Source organism: Delphinus delphis, chromosome 13, assembly GCF_949987515.2.
Source record: "Delphinus delphis chromosome 13, mDelDel1.2, whole genome shotgun sequence".
In the NCBI taxonomy this organism is placed as follows: domain Eukaryota; kingdom Metazoa; phylum Chordata; class Mammalia; order Artiodactyla; family Delphinidae; genus Delphinus; species Delphinus delphis.
Window position 1 is genome coordinate 9,493,901 of NC_082695.1, and position 21,679 is coordinate 9,515,579.

A 21,679-nucleotide genomic window follows, 5' to 3' on the forward strand; every position below is an offset into this window, starting at 1 on the left:
GTCTAAGCCATTCATTTTGTGGCACTTTGTTGCTGTGGCCCCAGCAAAGCAATACACCATGTACGTCTCACAGTAGCTGGGACGACAGAAAGGAGAGGGAATGTGGTAGAAGGTGAGATGGGAAAGGCAGGTCAGGGCCAGATCACACAAGGCCTTTCAGGCTCGGGTAAGACTTCGGATTTTACTCTAAGATCCAGGAAAACCATGGATTGGTTTTCAAACTGTCATAAGCAGAGAAGTGATGCTGTGTAGAGAATGATTTGGAAGGGAGCAAAATAACAGCAGAAAGACCAGAAAGGAAGCCACTGCAATTATCCCAGTGAGAGAGGATGGTGGCTTGGATCAGGTGGTGGCCACAGGGGTGGAGAAGACAGAAGAGGTTCCATAGGGACTTCCCTGGTGGTCCAGTGGTTAGGACTCCGTGCTTTCATTGCCGAGGGCCCGAGTTCGATCCCTGGTCGGGGAACTGGGATCCCATAGGCTGTGCGGCACAGCCAAAAAAAAAAGAAGAGACATCTGAGGGCCAGGTCCATCTGGACGGTTAGTGAGGGGGAAAGAGAAGGGAGGAATCAATGGCGACGGCTGGATGGATGAAGATGGTTTTTTGTTTGCTTGTTTGGGCCACGCCTCATGGCTTGCGGGATCTTTGTTCCGGATCAGGGATCAAACCCAGGCCCTTGGCAGAGAGTGTGGAGTCCTAACCACTGGACCGCCAGGGAATTCCCGGGGATGGTTCCTATTCTGAGTCAAAGACCAGATGTGGGAGTCGGGGGGAGATTTGTGGAGGAGAATGAATTCCTTTCAAACAAGTGAAGTTTGAGATAACGGATGCAACATCCCAACAGAGATATAAAGCAAGCAGGTGGATCTGTGAGTTCTGAGCTCAGAGCAGGGTCTAGGCCGGGGGTAGAAATTTGGGGATTTGACTGCATCAAGGTAGTCTTTCACATCACAGGAGTTGGTGAACTCACCTAGAGAGAGAGGAGAAAGAATAGGAAGGCCAGGATTGAGCCCTGAGAATCCCCTACTTCGGGGGGCTGGTGTGACTGAGGAGGAGGCTGATTGCTGATGTGAGGGAGAAATTAAGGCCTGGGGCTGCCAGGCCAGCCCAGGAGACCAGGGAGGGCCTTCCTGAGGAGGCGGCAGTTAAAGTCGGTTGACTGCACACATAGGGGCTGGCCGGGGGAAGGTGTAGCTGCTGGAGGAAACAGAAGCACAGAGCAGGGGGTTAGTTTCATGAAGTATCACAGACTGAGGGGCTTGAAACAACAGAAGTTGATTCTCGCGTGGCTCTGGAGGCCAGAGGTCTGAATCAAGCATTTTTGGCACACAGTAAATCATGAGGCATTCTCCAGTGATCCAACCTAAAACGGCCCTTCCCTCATATCTCCTTATACGCTTTCATTTTTTATCCTAGCACTTACTGTTTTGTTTTGTTTTGGCCACTCTGCACAGCTGTGGGATCTTAGTTCCCCAACCAGGGATTGAACCCGGGCCCTTCGCAGTGAAAGCGTGGAGTCCAAACCACTAGACCACCAGGGAACTCCCATCCTAGCACTTACTGTTACCTGAAACTTTGCCCAACTTTGTTTGTTTTTAGGGTGGCAATGCCTGGGACTGTTGTATTCACCGTCATATCCTCAGAACCTAGACAGTATCGGGCACTTAGTAGGCCCTCTAATTACTGAAAGAACAAATAAACCATAAAAAAAGAATATGTATAGAAAATCTTGGAAGAAACAATGACTTCCTGTGTTGAGATAAGGGTACTTTTAATTTTCCTCTTTCTATTTTTCTGCTTTAAAAGTAAAACATCCTATTTGGGGGTAGATGGAAATGTTCTACATGTTGATTTGGGTGGCAGTTACACAGATGTATACAATTGTCAAAACTCATCCAACTGAATGCTTAAAGGCTGCATTCTGTTATATGTTAATTACATCTCAATAAAAAATAAACATACAAACAATATACTCATGTATTTTAATAAATTTATTTATTTTTATTTTATTTATTTTTGGCTGCATTGGGTCTTCATTGCTGCGCGTGGGCTCTCTCTAGTTGCGGTGAACAAGACTACTTTTTGTTGCAGTGCGCAGGCTTCTTATTGCGGTGGCTTCTCTTGTTGCGGAGCACGGGCTCTAGGCACACAAGCTTCAGTAGTTGCGGCACGCAGGCTCAGTAGTTGTGGCTCTCGGGCTCTAGAGCACAGTCTCAGTAGTTGTGGTGCACGGGCTTAGTTGCTCCGTGGCATGTGGGATCTTCCTAGACCAGGGCTCGAACCCGTGTCCCCTGCATTGGCAGGCGCATTCTTAACCACTGTGCCACCAGAGAAGTCCCCTACTCATGTGTTTTAGAAGAGAAAGCTCCTACTATTATTGTACAGCAGTTAGAATATATAATTGTAAATAGGATAAGTAGAAATAAGTGGAGATGTGAGTTACATAACAAAAATTGGTATTGAATCTCTATCATAAATTAAGTTTGGGGACTTCCCTGGTGGTCCAGTGGGTAAGACTCTGCACTCCCAATGCAGGGGGCCCGGGTTTGATCCCTGGTCAGGGAACTAGATCCCACATACATGCTGCAACTAAGAGTTCACATGCCACAACTAAGGAGCCCATGTGCCACAACTAAAGATCCTGCAACCCGCAACAAAGATCCCACGTGCCACAACTAAGACCCGGTACAGCCAAAATAAATAAATAAATAAATAAATAAACAAATAAATAAATAAACTAAGTTTGACTTGTGATAAAAGAAGAAATAAAGAAAAAGCTCTTATAGAATATAAGAATATAGAATGGGGCTTCCCTGGTGGCGCAGTGGTTGAGAGTCCACCTACCGATGCAGGGGACGCGGGTTCGTGCCCCGGTGCGGGAAGATCCCACGTGCTGCGGAGCGGCTGGGCCCGTGAGTCACGGCCGCTGAGCCTGCGCGTCGGGAACCTGTGCTCTGCAGTGGGAGAAGCCACAACAGTGAGAGGCCCGCATACTGCAAAAAAAAAAAAAAAAAAAAAGAATATAGAATGGATAAACAAGGTTCTATTGTATAGCACATGGAACTATATTCAATATCCTGAGATAAACCATAATGGAGGGACTCGCTTGGTGACGCAGTGGTTAAGAATCTGCCTGCCAATGCAGGGGACATGGGTTCAATCCCTGGTCCAGGAAGATCCCACATGCTGTGGAGCAACTAAGCCCACGCACCACAACTACTGAGCCTGTGCTCTAGAGCCTGCGAGCCACAACTACTGAGCCCACGTGCTGCAACTACCGAAACCCACGTGCCTAGAGCCCGTGCTCTGCAACGAGAAGCCACCACAATAAGAAGCCCGCGCATCATGATGAAGAGTAGCCCCCGCTCGCCACAACAAGAGAAAGCCCTCACGCAGCAATGAAGACCCAACACAGCCAAAAATAAATAAATAAAATAAATAAATTTATTAAAAAAACATAATGGAAAAGAATATTTTAAAAATGTATATATGTGTATAACTGAATCACTTTGCTGTACACCAGAAATTAACACAACATTGTAAATCAACTATACTTCAATTAAAACAAAACAGAAAAAACTCTTGGAAATATTTGTGCACAGACACATGTACCAGTCTATACCTGCCAAATTAACACTGCTTTATAATATCCCTCAGTAGTTTATAAAAATCTTGTTCTAGGCTTTCTCTTTCCCCTATTTATTCTGTAATAAATTGAAGCCACAAATTAAGCTGATCCCTCCAGAATCTAAAGTTTCCAGTTAGCCTGTTTATGCCTGTTTGACTGTGCCTTTGGGGGCAGTTACTGAGTCTACACGCTCAAAGAAAGGACTCTTTAGGGTCTAGATAGTTTTGTTCCAGAAGCAACTTTTCCAGCCGGGGGAGCACCTCGGCTCCCATGAAGCTCCATATAAAAGAACTGAGATGTCAGCTTACTTACTTGGTGTGGCCTGGACCCCGAGTCCCCCAGGGTGAAGGGCCGTGACAGGCAATTTCCCAGAGCCAGCCCTCAGGTGTAGCAGGGGAAGCAGTGGCATTGTTTTCTTCGTCCTTCTTTATTAGCTCTGGCTCAGGCCCCGCTAAAGTGGGAGAGAGCCAGGGAGAAGTCAGAAAGTTCCATGAGGAGAGGGGAAGGCTTGCAGGGGGTGGGCGTGCAGAACTGCTGTCCTCACACAAAAGTAATCTCAACTCAGTACTCTGCTCTTTTCCCAAAGCGATCACAGAACAGGAACTGGGGGCTGTGTCCTTTGTTCCCAAGTTCCAATGTTAGGGGAGCAGAGTGGTGAGGAGACCAGATTTTGGGGTCAGACAATGCTGAGATGGGGCGCTACCCTTTTCACACGTTTCAGCTATGTGACCTCAAGTCAATGCTGAAATATCCCCCACTGAGCCTTGGTTTCCTGATTTGTAAAATGGGATAACTCTACCTACCTTAGAGACTGGTGTTGAGTACAAGGAAAGCACACTCAACGCAGTAACTGTAGTTTGGTACGTGGTTGGGAATTCAACAAATGCCAGCTTGCCTTGGAATCAAACGCCTCAACAAAGACAGGACTTGCTTCCACTTCTAATTCTTGGCAAGAGCAAGGTGACTCTATCAGCTCTGGGTCCTACCAAAGAAAACAGAGATCTGGGGTCTGCCCCTCTGGACTGTGTACTTGAGGTAACCAGGGCTGGAAAAGAGGTCTCTCAAGGGGATGTTCTTTTAGGTTTTTTCTAGTCTACTTGGGCTCACACAAGCAAACAATAATCCAATCAGGGTTCTCTGGCATCAGTTACCTCCCTTCCCACAAGAATGTTCTCTCAGAAGGTGAAAGAAAAGTGTTTTTAAGAGTTCACCAAAAAGGCAGCCCTTTCCTGCAGGCTAACGGAGAAGAGAGACGCTGCTTAGTGAGGCTTATCTTTCTGGGATTATTCTGGTTCTGAAAAGCAGCAGAACATCCTTATTTACAACTGTGAGGGGCAGTGGGGCCCCAGGGAGAGGAGATCCCGGCATACAGGAAAAAAAAGGAACAGGAGAGAGCTTTAGCCTGACTGTGGCCAAGCAGAGCCAGGAATCTCGCCAAAGAGAAAGTGCAGCATTGGCAGCAACCAAGAGGTCCTGTATAGACTTTTAGGAAAGATTCTGGGCCACAGCACGGGGCCTCCTCAACCGGGCCAGGAGAATCTGGCGGCAGCCCCCAGCCTGGGCCTGTTCCCACGTAATTGAAGTTGAATGTGCTGGGGGGAGGGCGCCGGAGGCTGCAGAATCTCGGCGTCCGCAGTTGGCCCTGTTTGGGATCAAAGCCAGTCAGTGTTGATTTTGCGCAGCCTGGAAACAAATGAAACGAAGGCTGTTTTCCTGAGGTGTGCGTTTTGAAAGGAGGCTTTTCATTTGTTTCCCCAAGGACAGGTGGAGCAGGGAGGGGGGAAGTTGTGACGTGGCTCTTCTGTTGCAGTCCCTTTGGCAAACGGTTTTGGGCTCATAGTTTCCGAGTGAGCATAAACTCATCAGAATGTGTGAGTGGGCACAGCTACGTTGAGGGCTAGGTCCTTCACAAAAGATAGTTCCTGGAAAATGCTGCTGGAGGACCCGCTGGCTGTGTGTAATAAGTTCCAATTCACTCTCCACTGGAGTGTTTCCAAGCGAGCAACTCTCCTGATTCCTTCTGAAATTTTCCATTTCTTCTTCTGTTATAGGTCTTTCTCCGTGATTTGTTCTTCTGCCCAGAAATTAGTTTGCGTTCTCTCTTTTTCAGTTAGCGCCGCAGCCTTTTGGTGTGAAGCACGATGGTAATGATGTAAAGTGGTACAAGCACGTATCTCAAGTGGTGGAAACGCCTCCTTCTTTTAATGGCACTCGCCTTCTCCCAGCCCTCTAGCGAAAGTCTGAATTTTTGGCCCATCAGGCCATAACCAAGGGACTGAGAATTTAGAATTAAAAATCGATATAGCTGGAGGGATCTCAGTTGCTTTTTTTTTTTTTTTTTTGCGGTACGCGGGCCTCTCACTGCTGTGGCCTCTCCCGTTGCAGAGCACAGGCTCCGGACGCGCAGGCTCAGCAGCTATGGCTCACGGGCCCAGCCGCTCCGCGGCGCGTCGGATCTTCCCGGACCGGGGCACGAACCCGTGTCCCCTGCATCGGCAGGCGGACTCTCAACCACTGCACCACCAGGGAAGCCCGCTCTTTCTTTTTAAGTGAGGAAACAACTGAACAAGGAAGTTTGGTCTGGGACTTGCTGCTTCTTCCAGGCAGAAGATGGCAAAAGACATCTCCAGAGAGGCCAAGTCAGAACTGTTTTTCCTATTCAACCATTTATGCTTAGTGTGCCATAGGCTCACTTTGATCTTTTGGAAAGAATCGCACCGTCAGTAGTGTTGTACTAGGGTAGATTCATTCTGGGTGTCGTACACCTTCATGGTCCAAGACCTTGCAGGTGATTGCACTCTTGGATGGACCCCTCCTCCCACTCCCTACTGGACAAACTTCTCTGCATTTACTTCGAGAGGCTGCATCCGAAAGGAGTTTTGGGTCAGGGGATTTAGAACAGGGTCTGAAAAGAAGCAAAGCTTCTTTAGTTCACATCGTGTGCTTGGTAATTAGCCTTGGAGTAACAACTGTTATCTGCACCAGTGCAGCTCCGTGCCAAGTACCAGAACTACATTTTGCAGCTGATTCCAGTGAGAAGTTTCTGACCCGAAGCAGTTCAATGTTAGGCCCCAAAGACCACAGTCATCCTGTATAAGACAACGGATTGTTCATCTCTTCCTGGGCCTCTTTAATGCAGTAAGAATTCAAAATCCAGATTAAAAAACCAACTGCAGAGCCCCTTTCGGGCTCTTGTAAGCTTTCAGAATCACAGTGAGAGAACACTCAATGTTCATGAAGAGCATGCTAGCTAAAATGATGCTAAAATAGTTTTGGCCTCTGGAAGTACAGCTTTCAAAATTCATGTCTGATAGAAACTGCTATCGTAAATGACAGCATTCCGGGGAGGGCACGTGAGTTTCAGGGATGCAAGAAGAAGGGTTACCATCAAGTGGTAAATGGTTACCACTACCTTTAAAAAATACAAAGAGGATGTAAAGGAGTTGATTATGACATTGATCAGGATAAAGAGGCCACACGCCCCGTCCCCCACAAAAAAAGTAAAAGATAAGTCTTATATAACTTCCCTGAAGTCTCCTAATGCACAAATGCAAAGAATGTTTTTTGCATGCCGCAGGCTGACCGCAGTACTGCATTTGCGGGGAGGAAATCAACTTCACATCACAGAGACACTCGGCTTTGGCTCTGGGGTAAAACTCAGGGTTCCTAAAGGGAAAGCCTTTTCTCCCTATTACGACTTCACTCTGTCATTTAAAAATTTTAACTTTAAAAGCCACATCTGTTGGTGTAGCCACTGCACAGAATTCTAGGACTCCCGTTTCAGGAATTTTCACGAGCAAGAATGAAGACTGGCCAGCAGCAGAGGCCTGCCAGAGAACACTTGGTGCCTTCCTAAACTTGCTTCAGGTGTTGGGCAGGTCTCTGGGTAGTTGAGATGTCCCCCAGCACCACTGAAGAGCAGGAGCTGGGTCTTAAGAAATTCCTGAGAAATTTCCCTTCTACTGCCAACAAGTAACACAGCAGAATGACCACGGCATAAATCAGCTTTATCTTGGAGAAAACAAAATAGCTTTCCTCAAATGTTTTAAAAGTGACTTTCCATTTTTAGATAAGCCCATGGACTTTATCACAACAAACTAAAATCTGCCACCAGCCCAAGCGACGTGGCATCGTGCAGAGCAGCCAAATCTTATGGATAGTATTTGTAGCTTGTGTATCCCGACTGCACTAGGAGAGGGGTTTCCAAGTGATGACAGAAGGTTGTTCATTTGTGATTTGCCAAGTTCTCCATATTCTACTGGCTGACTGTTTAAATCACTTTCTCAGCCCTTCTGATGAGGACAACTTCACTGCGCAAGCAGGAGCGGGGAGTTGCTTCAGTGCTTTTTCTTACATGGTGGATCCTTAACAAGTCACATTTATGACAGTTTCCAAAAATAAAACCTCAGCTCGGTGTAGGGCCTGGAAAAAAAGTCTTAGGCGTAGAAATTGACTGCTTTTAGTTTGCAAAAGAATCGTGTGCCTGGGTCTTCTCCTAACCCAAGCTTCCAAATTCAGAGGATTTTCCCTATTCTGTACCTGGTTCAGCTACTTTTTCTTAGATTATTCAGGTACAAGCTCCAAGCAAATGTCAACCAGAGAGACACAGATTTCACACGGGGCAGAATCATTTCAAAGTTGGGTTATTTTAATGCAATTTCATTGTTCAAGGTAGTATGGATACGTTAAGTGGTTCATTTCCATCCTGTAGGAAACACTAACAGCTTCTACCTTATGTAATTTTGTCAAATTCAAACATGACTCGTTGACCGGTTTAATAAAACATTTTCTTTACATAGCTTGACAAGTTTTTCTGGAACATTTTTTTAAACCTTCAGGTAGTTTGGAAACATTTACCTATTTGCTCATTCCTCTGGGCACAGCCTTTCAGAGCATTTATCCCATCTATACTGAAAATCTCTGTTCTCCCAGCTGGTGGTAGGCTGCTTGGTGGAGGTGATCGCAGAGAAATGAGCAAGCAAGCTTTGTCAACTACTTCTAATTCTCTTAATTAGTATGCTGCGATCCACCCCAGCTTCTGCAAGGTCAGACATGCAAGACGAGTACTTGGCCAAAAAAAGCAGGATTCTAACTAGTGTAAAAATAGATTTTAAATAAAATAGAATCTCTATAGGAAAGAGAATTAAGTTAGCTTCCCATTCCCACTCTTGCTTTAGGATATCTGTATATATAAGTGCAAGGGGGACTTACGGAGTTGGTTTGCCCTAAGAAAAAATTGAGAATGTCTGAGTACATTCATGTTGCAAAGTTACAGGGAAGGTTCTTTGGGAAATGCTGCGGCACATCCCACGGAAGTGGATGGTGATCAGTGAGACAGTTGGTGTGCGAACAAATAACGTGCAAAATGTTTAGGTCAAAGATGATGAGGCCTAATCGTAGGCTAAGAACCAATTCTGAAGTGTGATAATTTGAAAACCTTGGCTAATTATAAACACAGGAAAGAAAACCCATCATTTAACACTATGTCTTGTTAACCTACCCAGCTACCTCTTTTGGAAGCGAAATTCCAACACGGGTCTTACTTGAATTTTGCTTAATTTCCACACATAACGATTTTTTTTTGACATTTCTGTTTCTAGAAAAAGTACACAGCCCCTCTTGTTGGCCCACACAAGCATTACATGACTGTTTTAAAGGGGCCTCTGTTAAAATTCTAATTTTTGGATTTAGCCGCAGCCTTTTGGATATGCCTTGAAGGCATAATTGAAAATCTGCCCAAGCTCCCTTTAGCCGCAACCTGAACACGCAGCCCAATCTTTTGTAAACACTCAGAAAATACTGATCCCAGCAAAATACAGTCAGCCAGTCAGAGGCCTCACTCCGCCTTTTCACATGGATGATAAACCTGCCTGCTTATTCTTGCTGGATGCTAGGAAATCCATTCTGAGATTTGAGTCTCAGAGCAAACATTTAGCCTCCTTCTCTGAGGTACATAATGAGCTGTGGAGGCATCAAAAATAAACAAAGTGGGGACATCACCATTTTTCCTACACTGGGTCCACTCAGTCTGCTCGGGGCTGTTTGTTTTTCCTGGCTAGGCCTGGAGCAAGAGATGGGTGCTGGTGACAAGCCAGTGCCAGGTTTACAGACCCAGCCTCTTTTCATGTAACATTTGACCAATTATTCAATTCCCTGGAGGCAGGGAGGGATGCCAATGCTAATGCTAGGGAATTTTCATAAATCCTCAGTGGCCATGGAGAACCTCTCTCTCAAGCAGCTGCGATGACCTCAGGCAGGTTTGGTGCTTTAAGGATAGTTACCTTTGAGGGGACACAAAAAAATTCTACCTCTTAAAGTGATTCCAGAACTGAACGTCTAATACACCAACTCAATAAATACAACAGAAATATGCACAGCAGAGTTGGGGCATCTATCAAGTAGGAAGGCAAAATGGTCATTAGAACGTCTGAGGTCAGTGAACTATTACGGTTGAAAAAAGCAGCCACCTTTGAAAACACTGCCCGTTTCCCTCAGCTCTACTAGCTGTCAGCCCTCTAACGTTCGTTACAACACACGGTAGCAAATGAAAGATCCGAACAACTGCGGCTTGATCTTCACTTATACTTATTCAGGGTCCACCCTACATTTAGCTGAAGGCCCCAGCACACCCTTGCTGTGCCAGGGAGAACAGTCTCAAGGACATGTGTTTTTCTGAAGGTCACTTGCCCCTCTTGCTGCGGCCCTTCCTGGAGGACAGCTTCCCGCTGCCCCCCGAAGACGGGGGGCTTGAGGCCGAGGCCATGGCAATGTTGATCTGTCCCTCCTGGATTTCCTGCCGGGTCTCAGCGGGCAGGTGGTTGATCTTCTGCTGCGTCTCCAGGTAGAACATGACGTCCCGCAGCTGCTCCTGGATCTCAGTGATCTGCAGGTCCTTCTGGTCGCAGGTCTCCTTTAACACCCTCTCCTCTTCCTTCAGCTTGTTCTGCAGGAGGACTTGGTTGGCTCGCAAACACTTGTTCATTTCCTGCTCCTCTTTGAGCTCTGTGGTGAGTTTGGCCACTTTAGTGTTTAGCTGAGTGCACCTTTTACAAAACAAAGGAAAACAAAGCACGTTTTTCATTTGCTGACACAGTCCCCTTTCTGCTCTGGGATTGAACAGAGGAGCCATGACCTCAGAAGCCATTTAGGGCAGACCCCGCCCTCCCACGGCCAGGGGGACTGGTTTGCTGCCATTGCGACAGCTACCTAAAACAAGAATTTTGCTCTAGTTAACTAAAGTGTAGCCTCAGGACATTTTTTTTTTTTTAAAGGATCAGAAAATTTTCAATAGCAGAAACTATTCTGTGATTCATGGTAAAATTTCTACTGCTTCTCTGTTTTGTTTACATGGGTGGCTTAAGAGATGATAGCTATGATAAAGAAGTTATGAAGAAAAGTGACATTCTTAAAGAGTCAAGTATTCTGATCTCAACTGCATTTGCTGGAGAAGAGTTTGCAAGAATAGGGAGTGCCTTACTGATGCTCAATCTTACTCACAAGTAAAGAATGACAAAACACCACTTGAGATACCATTTTTATGTATCAGAATGCCAAAGAGCTCAGATGTGGGAAAAGGGGGTACTCCCACACGCTGCTCCTACAGTGTGAACTGGCACAAACTCCTTGGAAGTCAACTTGATACCATCTATGAAAATCAAAATTTCACCTGCCCTTTCACATAGCTATTCTACTTCCAGGAATTTATCCTATAAAGTAAATATACTCAGGACTGCACTAAATGACAAATGCAGAAAGATGCTTATTGCAACATTGTTCATAGTAGTGTGAGACTTGAAACAACTTACATGTCCTTCAAGGGGGACTGGTTAAAATTGTTATGGGACCTTCATATGATGTTACAAAGATCAGAATAGATCTAGATATGCCAGTACAAAAAAACCCAAAAAACAAAAAACTCCAAAACAGAATATTTTACCAAATAGAATACCTAATATTATTCAAGTTTTGTAGAAAAAAGATGTATATGAGAGGTTTACACAGGTACTGCAAAAGACCGAGAACAACAAAGATTCACTGGTACCATTAATAATGGTTACCTCTAGATAGCCGGATTTGGGGATGAAAGAAAACTTCCAGTTTTAACTTTTAAATTCTTTGGAACAGTTCAATTTGTTAGGGTGCTGAAAGCATAGGAGAATTTTTGATTTGTATTTCTATTAATGTAGTGTTGTTTTCACAGCAGTTAAAAAACACCTTTGCAGGGGGCTCCCCTGGTGGCGCAGTGGTTGAGAGTCCGCCTACCGATGCAGGGGACATGGGTTTGTGCCCCGGTCCGGGAAGATCCCACATGCCGCGGAGCGGCTAGGCCTGTGAGCCATGGCCTCTGAGGCTGCGAGTCTGGAGCCTGTGCTCCGCAATGGGAGAGGCCACAACAGTGAGAGGCCCGCACAACGCAAAAAAAAAAACCCAAGAACAAACAAAAAAACACCTTTGCTGAAGAGTTTCTTTTGGGGTGATAAAAAATTCTGGAACCACACAGTGGTCATAGCTGCACAACACTGTGAGCTGCATACTTAAAACGGCAGAATCTACGTTACATAGATTTTACCCCCCAATCCCCCCACACAAATGACTAAAAATATCCACCTATTTGCAATGAAGGAGAACAGGTGAAAGGTACACAGGAATTCTTTGCACTATCTTTGCAACCTTTTTGTAAAACTAAATTTATCCCAAGATTAAAAAAAAAAAACTTAAGGGACAATTATCCCCCTTAAATTTATTTTTTATCCATTTGTCTGGAGTAAAAAAATCCAATTATTTTTGTGAGTATAACTTAAACTAGAAAGGTAGTTTCAATCAGTAGCAATTATCTTCCCAAATAACACTAGTAGAGTCTGTTCTTGCCATGTTGTTGATGAGTTTTTTGCTCCATGTTCAACATCTTTGGCCTGTAATTCCCGACCAAGGCCAGAACACATGCCATCTTCAGCTTAAATGTAAATCTCTTTCCTAACTGCCATTTCTCAGCCACCATGGCTCAGAGATGCTCTGGGCACAAGGAAGTTGCTTTCTACAGGCCAAAATGGAAGATACTTGCATGTAGCATGAGCACAGACATCAGGAGAGCGTCCTGCATTCCACATGGCATCCATCTGGCATGAAACACTGAATTTTTTAGTAAACAGGAAGTCACTGTAGGTTTGCTCCATATATGGGGAGAGCCCTGAAAACCTGGTGATACACACTTGACAATGAGAGTGTGTCCATGGGTATAAAGGAGATTATCTGTTTATGGAACCTGTTAGAATAAAAAAGCTAATTAAAAGAACAGGCCAGTTATACCTACTTTCTTTCCACAGACTGCTTTTCTTTCAGGAGATCATTTAGTCTGTGCTCCAAATTATCACATTTCTCAATTGTTTCTTTAAATTTGGTCTTCATGTTGTTAATCTGAAAGAGCAAACAGAGATCAGTTTCACTTCACAAAGACAAAGCTGTGTGGCCTTTGGGGCTAACATCACAATTTTTTTCCCAATTACCTGTCTTTAACTTTGATAAACCAAATTTGGAAAAGGTGAGACCATTATCTGAAAGAATTTCTGCAATAGGAATAAAAATTTTGAGAAATCCTTTTTTTCTTACCATTTCTCTAAACCAGGATCAAGAGGGTCAAGAGCTACTGAATGTTGAGTGAAACTGCCAGAAGGTAAAGAAAGAGCTTCAGGCTGTAGAGCATGAGATGATTTATCAGAGGCCAGACCAGAACCCCCCATTCTTTGTTTTTAAATTGAAGCGTAGTTGATGATATTGTGTAATATTGTGTTAGTTTCAGGTGTACAGCAAAGTGATTCATATATATATATATTTCAGATTATTTCCATTATAGGTTATTACAAGACATTGAGTATTGTTCCCTGTGTTATACAGTAAATATTGTTCCCTGTGTTATACAGTAAATCCTTGTTGCTTTCTATTTCATATATAGTAATATCTGTTAATCTCATACTGCCCTTCCTTTCCCCTTTGGTAAACATAAGTTTGTTTTCTATGTCTGTGAGTCTGTTTCTGTTTTGTAAATAGATTCATTTGTATTATTTTTTAGATTTGGATATAAGTGATATCATGTAATATTTGTCTTTCTGTCTGACTTACTTCATTTAGTTTGATAATCTCTAGGTCCATCCATGTTGCTGCAAATGGCATTATTTCATTCTTTTTTACGGCCGAGTAATATTCCATTGCATATATATACCACATCTTCTTTACCCATTTATCTGTGGATGGACATTTAGGTTTCTTCCATGTCTTAGCTACTGTAAACAGTGCTGCTATGAACACCGGGGTGCATTTTTCTTTTCAAATTAGTTTTCATCTTTTCTGAATATATGCCCAGGAGTGGGATTGCAGGATCATATGGCAGTTCTGTTTTTAGTTTTTTAAGGAACCTCCATACTGTTCTCTGTAGTGACTGCACCAATTTACATTCCCATCAACAGTGTATGAGGGCAGAATCTCCAATTCTTAACTGACCAGTTTTTTAACTCTTCAGATCATATTCTAAAAGTTACACTTGACCCTTGAAAAATGTGTGGTCTCAACCCTCCTTGAAGTCGAAAATCTGAGTATAACTTTATTGTCGGCCCTCCATATCCATGGTTCTGCATCTGCAGATTCAACCATTTGCGGATCCTGCAGTACTGTAGCAGGTATCCACTGAAAACAATCCACATATAAGTGGATCTGTGCAGTTCAAATCCATGCTTTTAAGTGACAATTGTATTATCCAAATAATCTGAAGTTACTTGTAACAGGTGATTCTGTTTGGTGCTTTTATCCATCCAATTTCACTATTAATTTACTCATGTACTGTGAAGCCATATGGAACATAAGCAGTTCTTATTTTGAGTTTATATAAAGGCAATTTACAGAGAGAATTCAAATTACATTGTCTTAAAAACTTAAGAGAAATTAAAAATTCTGGTGTATTATGTGTCAGATGGCAGCAATCCTAGCAAGGAGTCTGTGGAAGTCTAGTTATGTAGACACTGGATTCACACAGGTGTTAAGATCTACAGACTTGGGAAACACCTCCACTCCACTTGTCTAAGGACACAGGAAGACAGGTGGATCGTGAGGTAATAATAATAATAATAGGAACAGAAGTGACTGAGGATTTAAATCCTATGGCCCAGGTCCTGGCTAGGTGTTTTATAGGTAGTATCTCATTTATTGTTTATAACAAGCCTATGACTTAGGCATGTAAACTTTTTACAGAAACTGAGGCTTAGAGAAAGGTAAGGCAATACACTCCAAGGTCACCCAGCTCGAGTGACATGGGTTCAAGATTGGACCCCCAAGTCTGGGTCCAAAGCCAATTTCTAAAACTCTCTCTGCACTATACGGGAGGCCAAAGCTCTACAGCAAAGGAAAACTGACCTCTTGGCAAGATTTAAACTCTTAGCAGAGATCCGTGATGCATGCAACATCCATCACGCCAGAAAAAGGGCCACTACTTTTAACGCTTTCTTTTTTTTTTTTTTTGCGGTATGTGGGCCTCTCACTGTTGTGGCCTCTCCCATTGCGGAGCACAGGCTCTGGACGCGCAGGCTCAGCGGCCATGGCTCACAGGCCCAGCCGCTCCGCGGCATGTGGGATCTTCCCAGACCGGGGCACGAACCCACGTCCCCTGCATCGGCAGGCGGACTCTCAACCACTGCGCCACCAGGTAAGCCCTTAACGCTTTCTTTTTAAACATTTGCTACGGCTCGCCTAGCAGGTCTCTAACAGCACTGCTCCCTCTTTTTTTAAATAAGAAATTAACTGTTTTGTAGAAATTAACTTTAGAGCCAACGTCATTAAGTTGGAAGAACATGCAATTAAAGAGAGATTTCTAAAAGTTCCTCTATGTCATAAAAATAAAAATAGCTTTCAAATTGCTCTCATTCTATTTGGTATTAATTTTCTCCTCAATATTGTTTTAAAATAAGACCACTAGATCCTTCTGACATTTTCTCTTAAACTGACTCCTGTCAGTTTAGGGAAATTGGAAAGGACAGAAATGACCATCAAAAGGAACCAAACTGTCTGTTTTGGTCACTAAAGACAATAAGCTAAACACATTTAAATCAAGATAAAAAGTATCTAGTAACTTCAAAAAGGTTTCTGATATTGCTAGAGACAAATGTTACAATGGCTTAAATTAGTGTTTGTTTTTTTAAAATTTATTTTTGGCTGCACTGGGTCTTTTGCTGCGTGCGGGCTTCTCTAGTTGTGGCGAGCGGGGGCTACTCTTCGTTGCGGTGTGCGAGCTTCTCATTGCGGTGGCTTCTCTCGTTGCGAAGCATGGGCTCTAGGCACGCAGGCTTCAGTAGTTGTGGCACACAGGCTCAGTAGTTGTGGCTCGCAAGCTCTAGAGCGCAGGCTCAGCAGTTGTGGTACACAAGCTTAGTTGCTCCGCAGTATGTGGGATCTTCTCGGACCAGGGCTTGAACCCGTGTCCCCTGCATTGGCAGGCGGGTTCTTAACTACTGCGCCACCAGGGAAGTCCTAAATTAGTGGTTTTAAAAGCACTTCTGACCATTAGCCCTCAGTAAGAAACACTTAGTACGTACACACACACACACACACACACACACACACACACACACACACCCGATACAAAAGTTTCACAAAACAATATTAAATGTGATACACTCTGACATCTACCCTATGCTAATAAAAATGCCAGTTGTAGCCACCAAACTCAGTTCACAATCCACACCTGGAGAAAGAGCAATTTCTCTATGGAGCTAGAGGTTTAAAAAGAAAAGAGGTATCTTTAGGGGAATGCACCTGTACTGATGGCCTACTCTATGCTCTTATACATGGCCCCACTAAAACTATGAACCTTCAAGTGGGTATGAGCTTCATTTTCCAGAACAGACTCTGCTCACATACTACAGCAATTGTACTACCTAAGGCATCGGGGGACTGGAATAGTATTATAATTGAAGTCCGCAGTGAATTTCAATCTGCAGCTCCTCTCCTCCCCCACATTACCTTTATATGAGGCCCATGACCAAGAATCTCTGCCAGTGAAATGCACGGTTACTGTTTTCTCCCTGCATGTGCTCTACTGCTGAAGGTGCCAACGGACAGAGGACTGGTCAAAAGGAGGACAGCAGCAGGAACAAAAGGCTTGCATCACCAATTAACTTACGGATAAGTGACATTTTTTACTAGAAAACAAAATATCCTTTTCGAGCTTTTTATTTAGGGCTGCCCTTGCCTCTACCTTATCCCTACCTAAAAGTAGACACAAGTTTCACATTTTTAGCTTCCCTGCCCCTTGACTTGCTTTCCATGGGCATGTGTTAGGGAATGCAGTTAATTCTAAAGAGTCTTAAAGGGCAGAGAGAATCCTGAGCTTAGCTCTCAAGGGTCTGCACAAAGCACTTTAGGTGCTCACGCTGGTACAGCCCATAGAAAAACCCATTAGTGAGGCTGCATGGAGTTGCCAGTGCTCCTCCCTGGGAGCCCCAAACCTGACACCAAGTGGCAGCGACCTCTGCTCTGCCTTGTGAGTGCCATCAGACGCACCTCCTTCCCACGTGGACTCCAATCAAGCCCTATTCAGAACAGTATGTCAAGTGACCTGAAGCCCCTCTGGAAAGGCACTTCCATTGCTTAGAAGGTTTCTGTAAGAATTTCATCATGAACTTTTCACCAAAGATCATTTTAAAGCTGGTGTTAAGCCTTAATGAAAAAACCTGATTTCTCCTCATTTGTAGGCATACTCAGAAACTTGGGCCCATGGGCCTGGCATAAAGTGAAAGCTTGGCCCTGCCTGCTAAGCTCCACGATAACACCAGCTACCACTGAGGTGAGCCCCAAACCCAGCTCTGCAGTCCCCCCATCTGAGGGCCCAGTTGCTGGTGAGGATTCGCAAAGTTATTAAAATAATCACTTTAAAAATAATCATTTAAGTCAATCATTTAAAAACATTTAAAAGCCTTTACTTAACACTAAGAGAATGACTGAATTATGAACAGTCTCTAGGTCCTGATAACGGTTCCCAGAGCCCTAGTTATACACGAACACTCAGGCGCTCACTGGTTTTCAAAGTCCCTGGTCTGGAACCCTCAGGGTTCCTTGTATATGCTGGAGCCAAAGGGCAAACCAAGCAGGTGGAGCTCTGGGCCACTCTGGGCCGGGTTTCCACCAAAATCACATCACTTTTCTCTTCTATCCATCCGAGTAGTGAATGGCCTTTTCTTTAAAGCATTATTTTGTTAAATTTTCAAGACTACTGCCCTAGACTAATAAGGTGCCATGGTGACCACTTCAGCATCTCTGCCTAATTTTATTCCCTTCATTTTCAAAGCACCATCTTGTTGCCTCAGGAGCGCATATTCAGCTCCCCAAAGCAGCTGTTCCCAAGGTGACAAACCAACTGGCTGACTGAAAGTACAAACCCTCATGCACATACTTCTATTTTTTAAATGGAATTGCACAAGGCACTAGAAAACCTGATTGAAGTTAACAAACAAACAACATCCGAACCCCAAAATACCAAGCCTTTAAGTCCAAGGTTTCTTTGGTTTCAGGTATGTAGCAAGTATTTTATTTCTTCCTTAACTTAGTATAGGGCTCAGCACAAAATAAAACTGTGTATAGGGCTCAGCACACAATAAAATCTTCTTGATTTACTAATCCTAGGTGAGAATATATGTCTGCTTCCCTTCTTTTAAATTATGCTTAGTTGATTACATTTGCAATAGCGTATTTCTGTCTCTTCCTTTTCCTCTTTTTGACTAACTTCATTCTCATTGTGGTCTACAATTTCTTGTTCCCTGATACGACCTTCTGGGGCTAAGTCTCTAGCATAATGACAAGTCAGGTGTTTACTACTTCTCCCTGGAAACTTGATGTAGAGTTAGGTTACTGGGGTGAGCCAACTGATTCCAAATCTTTTCTTTTTCCTACCCCTTACTAGCCCCCAGCTTTGTTGAGATTTAACTGACATGTAACAAAGGTTTCTTTTTAGAGGTAAACCAGTTCTCTACCTATAGATGAGACTGAGAAGGAAGACTCTGAGACCCCTTTTTCCCTGTACTCTTCCTTCTCCCCCCAACATCAGGCTATCCTGGCATGTGGCATTTCAGCAGTCACCAGACCAGAAACTTACTTCCTCTGCTGTGTCCTTCTCTATCCGAACTATCTTGTTTTCCCAGTAGATTCGTTGAGACTCCAGCTGGCTTGTTAGTAAATATGAATACTACAAAAACAGAGAATGAACACCAAAACATAAGTCACAGTTGTCAGTCTCTGAAATTCAATTAAAACCTGACTTTTAGTGACCTGCAGAAGATTAAGAAGAACATACAGAATGCATATTACACCTTGGTTCCACTCTACTCAATAAACTAGGGGAACACAGAGATGACAATTACACTTTGGTCCTCTGGGGGCTTACAATCTATAGGGACAAACAGAGAAATGTACAATTTAAAAAACCCTTAGATTTCTGTTTAAGCTGACTTCAAGAAGAACTACATGGTTTTGGGGTTTTTTTTCCCTTCATTTCTTTCTTTTTTTTTTTTTTACATCTTTATTGGGGTATAATTGCTTTACAATGGGGTGTTAGTTTCTGCTTTGTAACAAAGTGAATCAGTTATACATATACATATGTTCCCATATCTCTTCCCTCTTGTGTCTCCCTCCCTCCCACCCTCCCTATCCTACCCCTCCAGGCGGTTTCGTAGTGTATATATGTCCATGCCTCTCTCTCGCTTTGTCACAGCTCACCCTTCCCCCTCCCCATATCCTCAAGTCCATTCTCTAGTAGGTCTGTGTCTTTATTCCTGTCTTATCCCTAGGTTCTTCATGACATTTTTTTTTCTTAAATTCCATATATATGTGTTAGCATACGGTATTTGTCTTTCTCTTTCTGACTTACTTCACTCTGTATTACAGACTCTAGGTCTATCCACCTCATTACAAATAGCTCAATTTCGTTTCTTTTTATGGCTGAGTAATATTCCATTGTATATATGTGCCACATCTTCTTTATCCACTCATCCGATGATGGACACGTAGGTTGTTTCCATCTCTGGGCTATTGTAAATAGAGTTGCAATGAACATTTTGGTACATGACTCTTTTTGAATTATGGTTTTCTCAGGGTATATGCCCAGTAGTGGGATTGCTGGGTCATATGGTAGTTCTATTTGTAGTCTTTTAAGGAACCTCCATACTGTTCTCCATAGTGGCTGTACCAATTCACATTCCCTCCAGCAGTGCAAGAGTGTTCCCTTTTCTCCACACCCTCTCCAGCATTTGTTTCTATATTTTTTGATGATGGCCATTCTGACTGGTGTGAGATGATATCTCATTGTAGTTTTGATTTGCATTTCTCTAATGATTAATAATGCTGAGCATTCTTTCATGTGTTTGTTGGCAGTCTGTATATCTTCTTTGGAGAAATGTCTATTTAGGTCTTCTGCCCATTTTTGGATTGGGTTGTTTGTTTTTTTGTTATTGAGCTGCATGAGCTGCTTGTAAATTTTGGACATTAATCCTTTGTCAGTTGCTTCATTTTCAAATATATTCTCCCATTCTGAGGGCTGTCTTTTGGTCTTGTTTATGGTTTCCTTTGCTGTGCAAAGGCTTTTAAGTTTCATTAGGTCCCATTTGTTTATTTTTGTTTTTATTTCCATTTCTCTAGGAGGTGGGTCAAAAAGGATCTTGCTGTGATTTATGTCATAGAGTGTTCTGCCTATGTTTTCCTCTAAGAGTTTGACAGTTTCTGGCCTTACATTTAGGTCTTTAATCCATTTTGAGCTTATTTTGGTGTATGGTGTTAGGGAGTGACCTAATCTCATACTTTTACATGTACCCGTCCAGTTTTCCTAGCACCACTTATTGAAGAGGCTGTCCTTTCTCCACTGTACATTCCTGCCTCCTTTATGAAAGATAAGGTGACCATATGTGTGTGGGTTTATCTCTGGGCTTTCTATCCTGTTCCGCTGATCTATCTTTCTGTTTTTGTGCCAGTACCATACTGTCTTGATTACTGTAGTTTTGTAGTATAGTCTGAAGTCAGGGAGCCTGATCCCTCCAGCTCCGTTTTTCGTTCTCAAAATTGCTTTGGCTATTTGGGGTCTTTTGTGTTTCCATACAAATTGTGAAATTTTTTGTTCTAGTTCTGTGAAAAATGCCAGTGGTGGTTTCATAGGAATTGCATTGAATCTGTAGATTGCTTTGGGTAGTAGAGTCATTTTCACAATGTTGATTCTTTCAATCCAAGAACATGGTATATCTCTCCATCTATTTGTATCATCTTTAATTTCTTTCATCAGTGTGTTATAATTTTCTGCATATAGGTCTTTTGTCTCCTTAGGTAGGTTTATTCCTAGATATTTTATTCTTTTTGTTGCAGTGGTAAATGGGAGTGTTTTCTTGATTTCACTTTCAGATTTTTCATCATTAGTGTATAGGAATGCCAGAGATTTCTGTGCATTAATTTTGTATCCTGCTACTTTACCAAATTCATTGATTAGCTCTAGTAGTTTTCTGGTAGCATCTTTAGGATTCTCTCTGTATAGTATCATGTCATCTGCAAACAGTGACAGCTTTACTTCTTCTTTTCCGATTTGGATTCCTTTTATTTCCTTTTCTTCTCTGATTGCTGTAGCTAAAACTTCCAAAACTATGTTGAATAAGAGTGGTGAGAGTGGGCAACCTTGTCTTGTTCCTGATCTTAGTGGAAATGCTTTCAGTTTTTCACCATTGAGGATGATGCTGGCTGTGGGTTTGTCATATGTGGCCTTTATTATGTTGAGGCAAGTTCCCTCTATGCCTACTTTCTGCAGGGTTTTTATCATAAATGGGTGCTGAATTTTGTCGAAAGCTTTCTCTGCATCTATTGAGATGATCATATGGTTTTTCTCCTTCAACTTGTTAATATGGTTTATCACATTGATTGATTTGAGTATATTGAAGAATCCTTGCATTCCTGGAATAAACCCCGCTTGTTCATGGTGTATGATCCTTTTAATGTGCTGTTGGATTCTGTTTGCTAGTATTTTGTTGAGGATTTTTGCATCT

General features: G+C 43.1%; 1 protein-coding gene across 3 annotated transcripts in view; it reads right to left on the reverse strand.

The window, feature by feature from the left end:
* Positions 1–7,125: 7,125 nt before the first annotated feature.
* Positions 7,126–21,679, reverse strand: part of BRAP (BRCA1 associated protein) — a 38,676-nt gene continuing 24,122 nt past the window's right edge. For 2 of the 3 annotated variants that reach the window (XM_060028066.1, XM_060028067.1), the window contains exons 10-12: positions 18,760–18,849; positions 12,940–13,043; positions 7,126–10,672 (exon numbers count right to left, since the gene is read on the reverse strand). In XM_060028066.1, the coding sequence (XP_059884049.1) occupies positions 10,309–10,672; positions 12,940–13,043; positions 18,760–18,849 (558 nt within the window). In that variant the 3' untranslated portion in view covers positions 7,126–10,308. The remainder of the gene's footprint in view (positions 10,673–12,939; positions 13,044–18,759; positions 18,850–21,679) is intronic. The other variant, XM_060028068.1, reaches the window with a different exon arrangement.